General features: G+C 39.2%; 1 protein-coding gene across 1 annotated transcript; it reads left to right on the forward strand.

Moving 5' to 3' along the window:
* The first annotated feature begins 253 nt into the window (after positions 1–253).
* Positions 254–14,376, forward strand: CCT (RNA polymerase II transcription mediator). Its single transcript, XM_086596640.1, is given in 14 exon segments — positions 254–524; positions 2,025–2,084; positions 2,750–2,855; positions 3,554–3,622; positions 3,801–3,854; positions 4,030–4,137; positions 6,676–6,825; positions 6,917–7,264; positions 7,436–7,915; positions 7,917–8,694; positions 8,697–9,828; positions 10,003–12,501; positions 13,112–13,427; positions 13,514–14,376. Coding segments are annotated over 14 exon segments (6,681 nt in total). The 5' UTR covers positions 254–396; the 3' UTR covers positions 13,967–14,376.
* The last annotated feature ends 1,091 nt before the right edge of the window (positions 14,377–15,467 follow it).

Here is a 15,467-nt window from a genome sequence, read left to right on the forward strand (position 1 = left end):
GTTCGGGAGCGTTCCTGTCTTTGCTGAATAGTTCAGAAGATATTCTACTAGAGTAACTGTGTTCGTGGTCCGGTGGATATTGTCTTCTTGCGAGCTAAGGTTTCAATAGAGAAGATCAAGACATTCTTCAGTTTCGTATTCCGGTTTATATAATAAGGTCAGAGGGGATAATCCCGACCTTGTAACTTGAGTAATTTAGTTGGCACCTTGCTGGAGGCTGCTGTATTATTTAAGCGGACATATATCTGATTTTGGAGGTTATTTTGGGTTGGAGGAAGTTTGTTTCCATGATTGATGCTCACACACATTGTGGCGAGTTATGATGGACTATAGATTTTTGTGCTTTTTATAATGGCACTATATCTAGTGGCAGTATGCCGGTGATTGTGGGGAGAAATGCAAAGGTATCCTGCTGCCAGCTGTGGTGGTGGAGCTAGTAACCATTCAGTTGGCGGAGCTTCTGCAAGGGATACGGCAAGAGCTGAAACATCTTTCCCGTCAACGAATTTCTCTTTAAATCCAAGGTACTGTGGTACTTAACCTCATATCGTTTGTTTATCTTTGAAAATTTCGGGGACCAGGTTCTGTTTGTGTCAATATCTTTCTGTCCATATTTCTATAAAGAATCTGGTTTTTTCCATTTAAATTGGGTCATTGTTATTTACGTACTTATTTGGTGTGTAATTGTACTCTCATGATGACGATGTTCTTTGACATCGCAAAAACATGAATTCTTGACTTACAGAACTTGATTATGGTTGTTATGATACCCTATCTATATGATAGGAGTACTAATCTTTTGCCTTCAAAAGACACCTAGGTAGTTTGTTGGTCAGATTGCTTTGGCTTATAATACTAGCTTTCATATGGAGTTGTGGCGTACTCCTACTCAAAGGGCTAATGATATAAAGCATATGACTCTTATACTTATCTCCCATTTAATAGAAAACTCAGGGTCTAATATCGTTGACTTCGCTGGGCTAGACTTGATCCGATTTTATTCCGCTATGTTTCGTGGACTACTGGACTCTATTAAAATGGCGTTACACTGGTCTTGGACACGTGTTAGACTTTGACACGACTTGTAATCTTGTGAGGCATATTAATTTGCTTTAGTAATGTACTACACTTATTCCGCTCCCCAACTGTACATTTTTTTTTGAGACCGATCTTGGTTTTATTGTGTTATAGCATGCACCACAACATATATCCATGACATAATATAAAACAATTTTGCTCATTAGATTAGTAATCATGTTTCTTTTTGGTTTTGCTCAGTCAGTCTGTAGCTGAGTAGGACTCGGGCATTCAGTTCTAGGGTCTGTCAATTTAATGTATTGACACACATGTTTGGGAAGCAAGTGACTCAAAGGGTGGAGTCCACATAATTGGTGGTGATTTTATGATATTCGTTGCAAATCAAAGTATGCTATTGTAATAAGGAGTCAAGCACAGCTAACACCATATGAACAAACCAAAGTACTATAGGTTTACAGTTCTAAGGCCAACCCATTGCATATTTTAAAAAGAGAAGATATGTATGCGGGGTGTTTATTTTTGAAACCGAAGCAGTTAATTTGAAGTTAATAACCTTCTCTGGGGAGAATAGCTTACCCTTGTGTTTGGTTTTTAATCCTAGGTAGTGTGTCATGGTAAATAGAGTGACGTGCAGTAATTTGGCAAGCTTTTACTTATTGATTTATTGATTTATTTATCATTATTGGTGTTTTATTCCAAGGATACTTAAACAATGGGTTTATTGAAGTATCCTGGTATGTTGACCGGGATGCTTTGTAATTCCCCTTTCAGTTTGTTATGGATTAAAAACTACGAATATTGTTTCAACTTTATTATAGGGAGTTTTATGTCAGTTCCATCTGCTTCTAAGAAGGATTTAGCAACCGTCATGTTCATCCTTTTAATACGTTCTTAGAATGTCTAATGACACGTTTCTTGATTATTACCAATACGTTTTCAGTCAATGCATAGTTGCAACTTTTAAGGATATTTTCTTTATTTTGCAGGCGACAAGCACAGCTAACACCATACAAGCTGACTTGTGAGAAAGAACATCTAAATGGAAGGTACTATTATTAAAGATGCAAATCTTGTTTTGTTGGTCTTATAGTGAGTTGAAATCCTTGTGAAAGAGAACACTATGAACCATGCAACCCTAATTAAGATGCCATGTGGCACCCATTTTAACAGATAACCATACAAATATGTAGGCAATCCTTTTGATGGACCAAAATGGCAAACTTGGATTTTATTTATATATTTATGTTTTTGGTATAGTAATGTACCTAGAAGACTTTTTCTATGATATAGATTTCTAGGCAATTTTGGAACATTGATGAAATGATATAGATTTACGGCAAAGTTGACTTCTGGATATTTCGGCTGGGGGTTGCGTGGTGCAACTTTCTAAAAGGGGCATGTTTTTGTTGCTTCACTTGTCTGTTTCTATTTCTTCTTCTCCTATAGAAATTTTGATCAAGTAATTAGAGAACTTAAAGCATTTTGTTTTGCATATTTGTACATGTTCTTTTATCTTAATTTAAAATTTATTCCAAGTATTGATGTAAAAGATGTAGACTACTTGTGAAAAAAGTGAGACAAAAAAGATTGTGTCTGCTGTTTTGCTGTTCATTTGGGCCCAGTGCTTACAAAAGTGCTTAGCAAACCAAAGTTGTGATTTGACTTTAAACTTTTTTGTTGTTCTGTTTTTCTTCCATTTTGTCCCCATTAGACTTGGGCCACCTGACTACTACCCCCAAACTCCTAACTGCCCTGAGGAGACCTTAACCAGGGAGTATGTGCAACATGGATACAAAGAGACTGTTGATGGACTTGAGGTACATTTCTAAATTGAGCTCCTTTTACTTTTATTTTCATTAGCAGTATTGTCTTGATGGGAACAGCCCATCCTTCCCATTTTTGGGATATTAATTTATGGGATGGTTATATGAACTCCACCTTATAGTGACTCCAAAGTTAATGCACCCCTAAAAGTGGACTTACAAGACAAATTGAGGGCTGATTTTAGGTGGAGGTATACATCCCATAATGAAGAACACCCCCACAAAAATTCAGCTCAATTGAATTTGTTTAGCCTTGTTAACAGTTGTATTGAAATTAGAATAATCTGGACGTTGGATAATTCCATAACATTCTCAACGATTTTGGACAAGGTTTTACATCTTCAAATGAGTTGATTTTTGTGAGGATGATCAATATTGCGTAGAGAACATCTCCACTAAAAATTAGCTTCTAATTCATTGTATATAGTGGCGGAGTTTGTTTGGAGTTCGTTTTAGTGGAGTTCATATCACCATCCCCTAGAAAATGATTGGGGCATCTTTGCTAAAAATTTCTAACTTTGGTTTTCCTTAAGAAAACTTTGATCAAGTTTTCGATTCTGTTGTGTGTTTCCCATTTGATGTTGTAAATCTTGTGTTCTTAGCCTCGTTTATAGTTGCATACGTGATGATATCATCTACATTGAAAAAGTAATTGCTTGCTCTTTTCTTTTTGTATTTCGTGCTTGTATCAGGAAACTAGAGAGATCACATTTTCCCAGCTTGGAACTTTTACAAAGCCTGTTGTTGTGAAATGCAAAGAGGTACTATGGTCATTTGTTAATCTTTCACATGAAAATGAGATATATTTCTGAGGCTGATTGTTTGCGTTTGGAATGTGTAAATGCTTAGGACTCCTGTTATTTTGTTAATTATATAGCCCACGTACTTCATTTATTATTTATAGTTTTTGGCTTATCTCTCTACACCTGTTTCTTTTAGGCAATCCGGAAACGTCTCAGAGCTATCAATGAATCTCGTGCTCAGAAGCGCAAGGTACCAGTCTGGTGCTTTTTATCAATCCATCCTTCACTTTTTTGTAACTACGCTGGTGATTTTTAAAGGATTAGATATAACTTTTTTAAATACACGCACATTCCATTTTCTACTATCTTCTGGTGTTCTGGTCATGGGAAGCTGAAGCTGGATATGGCTTCTTGATATGCAACAGGCTGGTCAGGTTTATGGAGAGCCTCTTTCGGGATCGCTATTAGCCAGACCACATGTTTTTCCTGAGCAAAGGCCATGTGGAGAAGATTTCAGAAAGAAGTGGATTGAGGTTCGTCTCCCCCTCCCCGTTCCTTTGTCTTTCTTCTATATTTTAAATTCATTTACAAAAGAGTGTCAGTGTTGAGCATTGCCTGGGGACATAGAGCCATTCTTTTCGACTTTTCATTGATAATTTGTTTTTCATTGAAGTTATTGTTTTCTATTATGTATTGAAACTTAAAATGTGGGAGGATAAAAATAGCTTTGCATGAACTAGTGTTGTGGCATAACTTCTCATTCTACAGCATTAATCGTGCCATTACAGCAGTTCCATTCGATCCGAATTAACTCAACCAAACCAATAGCATATTGGAATATAAATGAACTGTGACTCTGTGATCCAGATTTAGTGTTTTAATTCAATCAATATTATGGATATTGATAGTGATATCATCCAAAATGAATATTCAACTTAAAATTTCTGGGACAATATTGTTTACATTACTACTACTATTATTATTACATCATTATTATTGTTACTGTGACTGTGACTGTGACTGTGACTGTGACTGTGACTGTTATCGTCATCATTATTATTATTACTACTGTTATTGACTGATGCTAGGAGATCTCTTTGGGATTAGGGGGGTGAAAAACAAATGACTGTCAGAAATTCTGTCCCCAAAGAGAGAAACCCTTTCTCTTCTCTCCTTTCACATTCCAACCCATCATGATTTCTCCTTTCCTTCTCTCCACATCTTTCTCTTTATCTTCTTCTCCTCCATAACTGTTCTCCGCCATCACAATTTCTTTCTGATCTTCACAAGTTCGCCGCCTCCACCAACTGTTCTTCTTCCTATCTAATGTTGGTCTTCACTGCCACGCGGTTGCAACTTGAACGTGTACTACTATTTTAACAAACTAGCACTGTGCACGCACATTTTTGTATTTGCGTGTGTTTTAGATTAATATGAAAGAAAATAATTTTTTTTAAGGAACTAACTTTAAGTAGTAGACATTTACTAAATTAGGAGATATCATACACAATTATATAGTGTGTTGGACCATGGAATCAAAGTGACTTAAATGTTAGAGAAAACAATTAAAAGCAAGACCAACATGTGGCATCAAGCTAGTGCCTCACTCAGTTTTGCATTAAATGCGTACATGAAAGCTATTGAAATTTGAGTAGTTTAGGGGTATAACTGTCTCATAGATGCTTGCATGGAACCACACATCTCTGGCATTACACGGTGAAAATTAAATTACATGAGTATCACTCCAATGCCATCAACTATTACATTGTTTTGTTTGGAAAAAAACATTGAAATAAAAGAAACACAGCAAGGGCAAAGCCATACAAATAGTGAGAAAAAGTAATATTTTTTTTTAGTGTTTTCTCACTGATACCCAGCAAGCACATTTTATATTAGTAGAAATTTACATTTTCTTAAAAAGTCATATTATGTTATTTATAAGTGTTGTCAAATGTATTAATCAACTTACTTTCCCTTTGATGTCTGCTTAAATTTTTTTTGGGAGACTAAAGTTATCATATATACTATATAGTATTATTTCTGTGTAAATGCAAATTCTTTTTTTAGGAAAGTGGAAGTTTGTAGTATAGGGCTATAGGCGTGACAATGAAAACATTTGGTGACCTTGCAATGGACAAACTTTGGCTCTAATCAATCTAATTAACACAAGAACTTTCTTATTGTATAAAGTAGATCATTTTTCAAAAGATTAGGCAAATATCCCGCCATGCCTGATGACTTGCAAATAGAATGAGGGAACATTTTCTTAGAAAGTGCAATTTTGCATGACCCAGCTGAAGTGTGCCACATGCACCGTTATTACTTCTGAGCAGCCCCGGATTTGCAACATTCATGTTGCAGTTCTAATCGCTGTACTGAATGTCCACTGTTTGCAGTGCAATTTGCTGAACCACCGAACGGAGGGACGCTGTCACGTGGCGGCTTGTTTTCAAGTTGCATAACTAACTTACAAGGTCAAAAAGAACCCAAACACCTCCATATGGTCAGAGGATCCATTTCCAACAACTTTTTTCCACATGCATGTCAAACAAAATTCTCCACAGCGATGTGGTTTATAATTTTTTTTGTATTGTGTCCTATTTGAATGAGCATAGAAAAGGGAGGGCTTTTAGCCCAATTTCATGATTATTTCATCTTTCTACTCGCTCCAATTTCATCAAGTACTGGACTATGCAGGCCTTTTATTACCATTACATGCTGCAATTGAATTATTTCCAAGTTTCCTGTTATTACTTCATATGTTATGACTATAGGATTGCTTGATAGCTAACTAGCTAAGTTATATTGACACGGATAGGTGTGTCCATATCTGTGTTGGATACGAAGTGTTTGACACGGCGAAATATAAAAAACTGAGGTATATCACATACAATGTGCCGTGGTGTGTCCGACACGGACACATGGATACGTATTCGACACTGATTATTTTTTAAATTATGGCTTGTCCATGTAACATAGCTTGATAGTCAGCTATTAATTAGTGCCCTAATGGTTTGAAGTTTCTTGGATGAGTTGAAAATTTTGTAAAATAGTTCTTTACTTTTCTTCAGGGTCTCTCACAGCAGCATAAACGACTGCGATTCTTGGCTGAACAAGTACCTCATGGTTTTAGAAGGAAATCTCTTTTTGAAATTCTAATTAGGCACAATGTTCCATTGCTAAGAGCTACATGGTTTATCAAAGTAACCTACCTTAATCAGGTTTGTGAAGCCTTGAAGGTGCATTTTTAATTATCTTTTCTTGGTTCTACTCCACTGACGCATGCCAAGCTGGGGCTGCTGCACTTTGCAGGTTCGACCTCTCTCCACTAGTGTTTCTTCCGGTGGAACAGACAAAACTCATTCAGCTCGGTCTGAGCTCTGGACGAAGGATGTCATCGAATACTTGCAGTACCTTCTGGAAGAGTTCTTTTCGAAAGATGGTTCTCTCTCTACTCCACAAGGAAGGGATCAATCACCTCAAATGCTTTTGGCTGGGTCCGTACATCTCAAAGGTGATTCATCGCTGGCCCTTCTTGAGGGTGATGAACCCTCTCTTCACTTTAAGTGGTGGTATATGGTGCGCATCTTACAATGGCACCACACAGAAGGTCTGCTAATCCCTTCTCACATTGTCGAGTGGGTTCTCAGTCAAATACAGGTTATATACTGTACCTTATTCATTTTTATTAAAGGTATCTATGCATATGTCAGATAGATGTCAGTGTGGTCGTCTGTGGGTGTATGATTTTCTAATAATAGTTTTTAATAATCAATTTTTAAGGAACTAAAATTTGTCCATGACATTTCTTTTTTGCTTGTTAAATTGCAGGAGAAAGAGTCATTTGAGACTTTAGAGTTATTGCTGCCTGTTGTATTTGGTTTATTAGAGACAATTTCATTGTCACAGGCACATGTGCGCAATCTTGTGGACATTGCGGTTCGTTGCATTCAGGAACCTTCTCGTGGAGGTTCTGGATTATTAGATAATTCTAGAAGGGCTTACATGATTTCTGCTCTCGTTGAGATGCTCCGGTATCTAATAGTGTCTGTGCCAGATACATTTGTTGCTTTGGATTGTTTCCCTCTTCCATCTTCTTTACTCTCTGAAGCAGCAAATGGTAGGAGTTTCTTACTTAAGGAAGCCGAGGGAAATCCAAATGGTCCAAAGGATTTTCTCAACATGTCCACTGACAAAGGTTTTGATGTTCTTTGTAAGTTCTTATCCTTCGATGAACCTGTTTCGTCTCTTCAGAAACGTGTGGACAATCTTGTCAAGGCTGTAAGTCCTGGAGCTCAAGGTAGTGGTGTGGCTAGCTAAAGCTGTACAGGCTCTGGATAAAGCTCTGATTGTGGGAGACGTCAGAGAGGCTTATAGTTATCTCTTCGAGGATCTTTGTGACAGTGGTGGTAAGGAAGTCTGGATTGCTGAAGTTAGTCCTTGCTTACGAGCATCCTTGAAGTGGATAGGTACAGTCAGCTTGTCACTGGTGTGTTCTGTTTTTTTCCTTTGTGAGTGGGCAACCTGTGATTTTAGAGACTGTCGGACTACTCTTCCTCCTGGACTGAAACTCACTGGCAGAAAAGACTATTCACAAGTATATACTGCAGTTCTGCTTTTGAAGCTGCAGATGGAAGCTATGCTTGGTTCTGCGCCTTCCAAGGAAAGCATACCTGCGGGAACTGAAAAAGTTCCCAAAGGTGCCAGCCAGCATGATAATATATCAGGTGGGACAGCTGTTGGAAATGTGGATTTTAATAATGCCAAGTCAAAGAATTCAGGTTGGAACATGGATGCAGAAGATATTTTGCAAAGCCCAGGTCCCATGCATGATATCATAGTTTGCTGGTTAGATCAGCATGAAGTCGGAAAGGGTGAAGGTTTCAAGCGTCTTCAACTTCTTATTGTGGAGCTTATTGTTTCTGGAATTTTTTATCCTCAAACCTATGTGAGGCAGCTAATAGTCAGTGGAATAATGGAGAGGAATGAAACTCCCGTGGATTCGGACAGACGCCAGAGGCATCACAGGATCTTAAAGCATATGCCAGGATCGTATATGATTGATGTCCTGAAGGAAGCTCAAGTAGCTTCTGTCCGACACTATTGGAGGCTGCACATGTCTACTCAAACGAACGCCGGCTTGTGCTTCATGGACTAGCTAATTGTAATCCTAGAAATAAAGGTGGTACACATTTTGTAGCCCGGAAAAGAAAAGATAAGTCGACTTCTGGAGGGGATGATACTCCTGCTTCTGTTGATAAGAGGGAAAATCTTCAGTCTGTATCTATTCCTTTGCCTGTAAAAGTTTCCGGTTTTAAGTCTCAAGTTCCAGAGTTAAAAGATGCCATTGCAGCACTACTGCACATACCGTACTCTTATTCTGCATCGACAGGTACGCAACTTGGGGACTCTCAACAGGTCAAGAGGCCCTTTGGATCTTCTGGTACTACCTTTGACTCATCGGAAGGGGGAACAGATGGTTGTGAAGAATGTAAAAGGGCAAAAAGGCCAAGGTTGACTGAGGAAAGGAGTTCGTACCAGCATGGGGTTCTTTTGAATTCATTAGACAATGAAGACACTTGGTGGGTGAAGAAGGGAGCAAAACCCTTTGACTCGTTCAAGATTGATCCACCTCTCAAAGCTACTAAAAATCCATCCAGGGGTAGACGTAAGACTCAAAGTTTATCCCAAATAACTAGGATTGAAAGTAGTCAGGGAGCATCTACAAGCCATATATGTGATAATAAAGTAAGCTGCCCCCACCATAGATGCACTCATGGAGAAACGTCCAAGTCAATTGATGGGGGCAGGACAACACATCTTGGCGATATTGTCAAAACTGGAAAAGCTTTAAAACAGCTGCGGGTGCTTGAGAAAAGGACCATTGCACTCTGGCTAATAGCTTTAGTCAGACAATTGGTGGAGGGGACTGAGAAGACCGCTGCAAAAGTGGGCCAAAGTCCAGGGTCTTTTTCTTCCATTGATGAGAGGAATACTGCACAATGGAAGCTTGGTGAAGGCGAATTATTTGCTATTCTTTATTTGATGGATGTATCTTCTGACTTAGTTTCAGCGGTGAAGTTTTTGGTTTGGTTGTTACCGAAGATACCCAATGGTTTAAGCTCTGCTTTTCATAGTGGGAGAAACATTTTATTGATGCAAAAAAATCCAGAAACCCATGCTTGTGAAGTAGGAGAGGCTTTTCTTTTATCATCTATCCGGAGGTATGCAATTCTGTGTTACGCCCTGTATTTGTTTAGGTTGTTATTCATGCTGGATGAATCCTGTCCGCATATTAAAAGCTTATTTTCCCAAATAATACATATATATGTACACCCACACACACACACACACTAATAGTGGCTTCTCTAATTTGCCAAATTATTGGTTGCATTTAGGTACGAGAACGTTCTTGTAGCGGCAGATTTGCTTCCTGAAGCTTTGTCCGCAATAATGCGCCGAGTTGCAGCAGTTATTACCTCCAATGGAAGAGCTTCTGGCTCATCAGCTTCTAATTATGCTCGAAACTTGTTGAAAAAGTATGGGAGTGTGGCTAGTGTGGCAAAGTGGGATAAAAGTTTCAGGGCAACATGCGATCAGAGACTTCTTGCTGAACTGGAATCTGCACGGTCCCTTGATGGAGAGTTTGGATTTTCTACTGGAATTCCAGCAGGAGTGGAAGATCTTGATAGTTATTGGCATCAAAAAATTAGTGGGAGGATATCTAGAGCGGCACCAAGCATGAAAGAATTGGTGCAAAAATCCATTGACGATGCTGTGCAATATCTTTATGGTAAAGAAAAAAAGCTTATGTCTGCTGCTAATAAAAAAGGACCTGGCATAGAAAAGTGGGATGATGAATATCAAATAGCTCAAAAAATTGTTTTGAGTCTGATGGACTGCATCAGGCAGAATGGCGGAGCAACTCAAGAAGGGGATTATTCGTTGGTTGCTTCTGCAGTTGCTGCTATTGTTAGTAATGTAGGTGCCGCTGTAGTAAAAAGTTCTGATTTCACATTGAGCAGTAATCACTCAAAACTCCAAGCACCTGTAAGTTTGTTGAGTTTCGCTCGCCGCATTGTGTATATTCACATAACATGCCTTTGCTTGCTTAAGGAAGCTGTTGGAGAGCGTCAATGTCGTGTATTTGAAATAGCTCTTGCAACTGAAGGTTCTTCTGCTGTTGCTGGAGCCTTGGCCCCTGGGAAAGTTTCTCATAGTCAGTTTTCTGAAGCTGCAGCTGTGTCAGCACTTGTAATCGGAGCAGTTGTTCATGGAGTTACCACTTTGGAAAGAATTGTAACCCTCTTCAGATTGAAGGAGGGCTTAGATATTCTTCAGTTTGTTAGGAGTGCGAGATCCAATTCAAATGGGATATCTCGTTCTATTGGGATCTTAAAAGTGGATCACTCCATCGAAATATATGTGCATTGGTTTCGGTTGCTTATTGGGAATTGTAAAACTGTATTTGATGGATTAGTTGTGGAGCATCTTGGTGAGCCATATGTATTAGCTCTTTCGAGGATGCAGAGAATGCTTCCTCTTAATTTGGCCTTTCCTCCTGCCTATTCAGCATTTGCAATGGTTATCTGGAGGCCGTACATTCTCAATGGTAACATTGCAGCCCGTGAAGACACCCAAGTATATCAATCTTTAGCAGTGGCTGTAGATGATGCCATCAAGCACCAGCCATTTCGGGATGTTTGTTTAAGAGATACTTCTGCCCTATATGACATTCTGGTTTCGGATTTAGGTGATTCTGAGTTTGCAGCGATGCTAGAATTGCATGGGTCGGACAAACACTTGAAAAATATGGCATTTGTTCCTCTTCGTGCAAGGTTTTTCTTAAATGCCATTATCGATTGTAAAGCGCCACAATCTTTGCTTAGCCATGGAGAATCAAAAGTACAGCACACAGAAAATGAGATGAAGCTTATAAATCTGCTTGTTCATGTTTTGGACACCATACAGCCTGCAAAATTTCATTGGCAGTGGGTTGAGCTGAGGCTACTCTTGAATGAACAAGTTGTGATTGAAAAAATTGGTGCTCCATATAATATACCCTTAGTGGAGGCCATTCGTTCTCTTTTACCTAATCCTGACAATGTTAATCTTTCTGAGAATGAAAGGCATTTTACTGAGATGATTCTAACAAGATTACTTGTCCGGCCTGATGCTGCTCCCCTCTATTCAGAAGTTGTCCATCTACTTGGGGGGCGGTCGTTAGAAGAGTCCCTGTTGTTGCATGTTAAATGGTTTTTAGCTGGTCACGATGTCTTATTTGGTCGCAAGTCTGTCAGACAACGCCTTATCAATATTGCTCAAACCAAAGGCCTGTCAACTAAAGTTCAGTTTTGGAAGCCATGGGGATGGGCAAGTTCTGTTGTATATCCAGCAATGAACAGAGTAGATAAAAAGTTTGAAGTTTGCTCTCTTGAAGAGGGGGAAGTTGTTGAAGAAGGAATAGACTTTAAAAGGTTAGGAAGAATGGCACCTCAAGTTCCTGCTACTGACGGTTTCGTACCCGGCCAACAGTATGCAACTGAAAGAGCCCTTTCAGAATTAGTTCTTCCTTGCATGGACCGAAGCTCCAGTGATGCTCGCAATACATTCGCTAACGATATGATCAAGCAGTTGAACAATATCGAACAGCAAGTAAGTTTACTTGCTGGTGGTTCGTGTAAGCAAGCTGGAACTAATCCCCCTGGAATTGATGGTACTGCAAACAAGGGCAACAATAGGAAACCTATCCGGGGTGGAGGCGGAAGCCCTGGATTGGGTAGGAGATCATTGGGAGCTGCTGATTCTGCACCACCCTCACCTGCTGCATTGAGAGCTTCTTTGTGGTTGAGGTTGCAGTTCCTCCTGAGGCTGCTTCCTATTATTTATGCGGACCGGTAATCCCAAACTCAAAATTCATCTTTATACTCCTTTACTCTTTCATCAACTTTATTTTGTTTGGAAGCAGATTGCGTATGAGCTCCATAGCCTTTCTATAAGTGGCTAACTATGTTGACCGTCAACTCAACTTTATTGAAACGTTGCTTAGTGTATTTAAATCTTCAAGTGCATCATGAATTTAAGAATGAGAAATAATTGACCAACAGGGCTTTACTACACAAACTTTACTCCCTGGATGAACTCTACTTGTGATCATCAAGTACATGACTTGCCTTGATCAGGTCTTCCAATGATTTAGTTGGTTTGGACTTTGGACTTTCGAGCATTGGCAATGCCTAACAAAGCAACAGGCATATTGTACTAGTGCCCACTGATCTTGTCAATCCGTACCTTGTGATTATCCTGTACAAACCTTCCCTTGATCACGTCTTCCTTGGGTATTTTGACTCTGGGGAAATGATCTCTAACTTTTCTGTCTATGTCCCTTCAAACGATTAGAAAAAACAAGGGAAATGATAACCTTGTCAAAAATATATTGCGAAGCTTGAGAAGTCAATTTCTATATAATTATATATTGCTGGCTTCTCTTATTTCTTTAATTTTCAGGGAGCCATATGGCAAGAACACGAGGCACATGCTGGCTTCAGTCATACTCCGTCTACTTGGAAGTCGGCTTGTATATGAGGATGTAGACTTCTCTTTCAGTCCCATGCAAAGCTCTATTAAGAGATTGGACTCAATGATGGATACATCAGTCAATCTCTTTGGAGAAAGCCTCTTCGACCAGTTATTGTCTGTTCTGTATGGGTTGCTAAGCAGTTGGAAGCCCAGGTGGCTTAAGCCCAAGTCTGCCTCCAAGTCGACCGTCAAATCTCAAAGAGATTTTTCTGTGTTTGATCGTGAGGTTGTCGACAGTTTACAGGTCTGTGCTGGTTAAGTAAATGTTATAATATGTTTGCGGTTAGATGTATCAAATTCTCAATGGGATGTTTTTTCCCCATTTTGCAGTCTGAGTTGGATCGGATGCAATTGCCTGAGACAATCAGATGGCGTCTTCAAGCTGCAATGCCGGTGCTACCTCGTTTCCCTTCATTTTCAATCTCTTGCCAGCCTCCAGCAATCTCAGTGGCTGCTCTTGCTTCTATTCAGTCCAACATCTCAATTCCTGGGTTGCAACATGGATATCTAAATCAATCTCAGAGAAACACTACACCCTTGGGCAGAGTGGGTGCAAACACACTAGGAAAATCCAAACCTTTATCATCGTTGGATCAAGAAATGGAAGTCGATCCCTGGACACTACTGGAAGATGGGACTGGTTCTGGTCCTTCTACCAGTAACAACAATGTTGGTGTTACCGGTGACCAAACTAATCTAAAGGCTTGCTATTGGCTCAAAGGTGCTGTAAGAATAAGAAGAACAGATCTTACCTATACTGGGGCAGTTGACGATGACAGCTGATATGCATGATATCTATTTTTTTTTTGCCTCTGGATGATCTTGTGCCTGATTTGCTTTGAGAAAACATTGTCTACATCTTCGCAAGAGGTCGATGCAATTGGCAGCAAGGAGAGTTCTTGGAATTGAGATTTCTCATTGGCAAGAAAACTTTCTCATTGGCAATTGGCATCCAAAAGAGAAGTCTTGTTGAAGACATTCTCCGCAGCAGGCAGGTGTCAGATCTGGTTAGCAACTAACCTTTTGATAGTCCCCTCCCTGCCAAGCTCGCACAAGCGTGGCTCGGAGGTTGTTGTATATATAGAGATATTATTTTATTGTTACCCCAAAATTGAGGTGAGTAAAATATCAAGGACGTCTTGTAACTGTTTTTGATCTCATCAATATCTTGTTATAAAATCTCTTTTCTGCAACTCGTGCATCTGGAGAAGTTTGCAGGTAACCTGTATCTTATTTTATTGCTTTCTTTATTGTGTACTTGTTAACTTTTCCATTAAGTGATTGCTTATTCATGTTGCTCGAAACCTTTAAATGAAAAGGATGGTGCCGCTATTTTCTCTAGCGCTGTTCTACGTGGGTGCAATATCGAGCCAAGAGCCTGTTGAATTTGTCTCCACTACATGTCTACATCAACGAATATGCGCGTGGTGAGGCTTGTTATGTTCATATTGTGGCTTTGAGGTGGCAATATTTCCTGATGCTGGCTTTGTTCTTGGTATCTCGAATGAAACTTTCATTCTCAGGTCTGTCAGTTACTCGTTTATGTTCAAGGTTCCTTGTGGTACAGGTTCTGGGGCAATTTTGCTTTCTTACATGTATAGGTGGTTTGTTTACATTTATTCTTCAAAGTTGGGAACATCAGCTGAATTGCATTGATGCTACACTCAATAATCTAAATCATCCCTTGATCTCAAGTGATGTGTGCAACTTTTAATTAGTCCTTGTAAGTTTTTCCTTAAGGATTATTCTAATTAATGAAATTATAGGATGCTGCGAAGTTTCTGAAATTCGTGTTAGACATTCCATGGAATTTCCTAATTTGAAATTAGTAGATTTTCTTATTTAGGGTATTTATGTAATTTTCAATTGTTTGACTTGAAAGTTAATGGTCAAACTAAGTTGACTGTGTGTTTAGAGGGGAGACCCTAATTTCCCATCTAGGGGGGGGAATCCTAATTGGCTCATCTAGTGGGGGGATAATACTAGTTAACCCAATAATATTTTGTTGCCACATTTTTAGTGCAGACTGCAAACCACAGTTTGATTTTATCGTGTCCGTACTCTATACTCCATACACGCTGCAAAACTGTATTAGTGTATTACCGTGCAAACTGTAAAATTATAATTTTTATATACCTTTAAGCCAATCGCTGCATAGATAGACGTAGGTAAACAAGAACTTGGTGTTATGGCTACGATGATTGTAAATGAGCGTTTTAGTTCACCTTTACATACACGGATAGAAGGAGAATGGGATTGAATATAGTAAAGACTGAGTTCGTTG

Source organism: Coptis chinensis, chromosome 3, assembly GCF_015680905.1.
Source record: "Coptis chinensis isolate HL-2020 chromosome 3, ASM1568090v1, whole genome shotgun sequence".
Lineage (NCBI taxonomy): Eukaryota > Viridiplantae > Streptophyta > Magnoliopsida > Ranunculales > Ranunculaceae > Coptis > Coptis chinensis.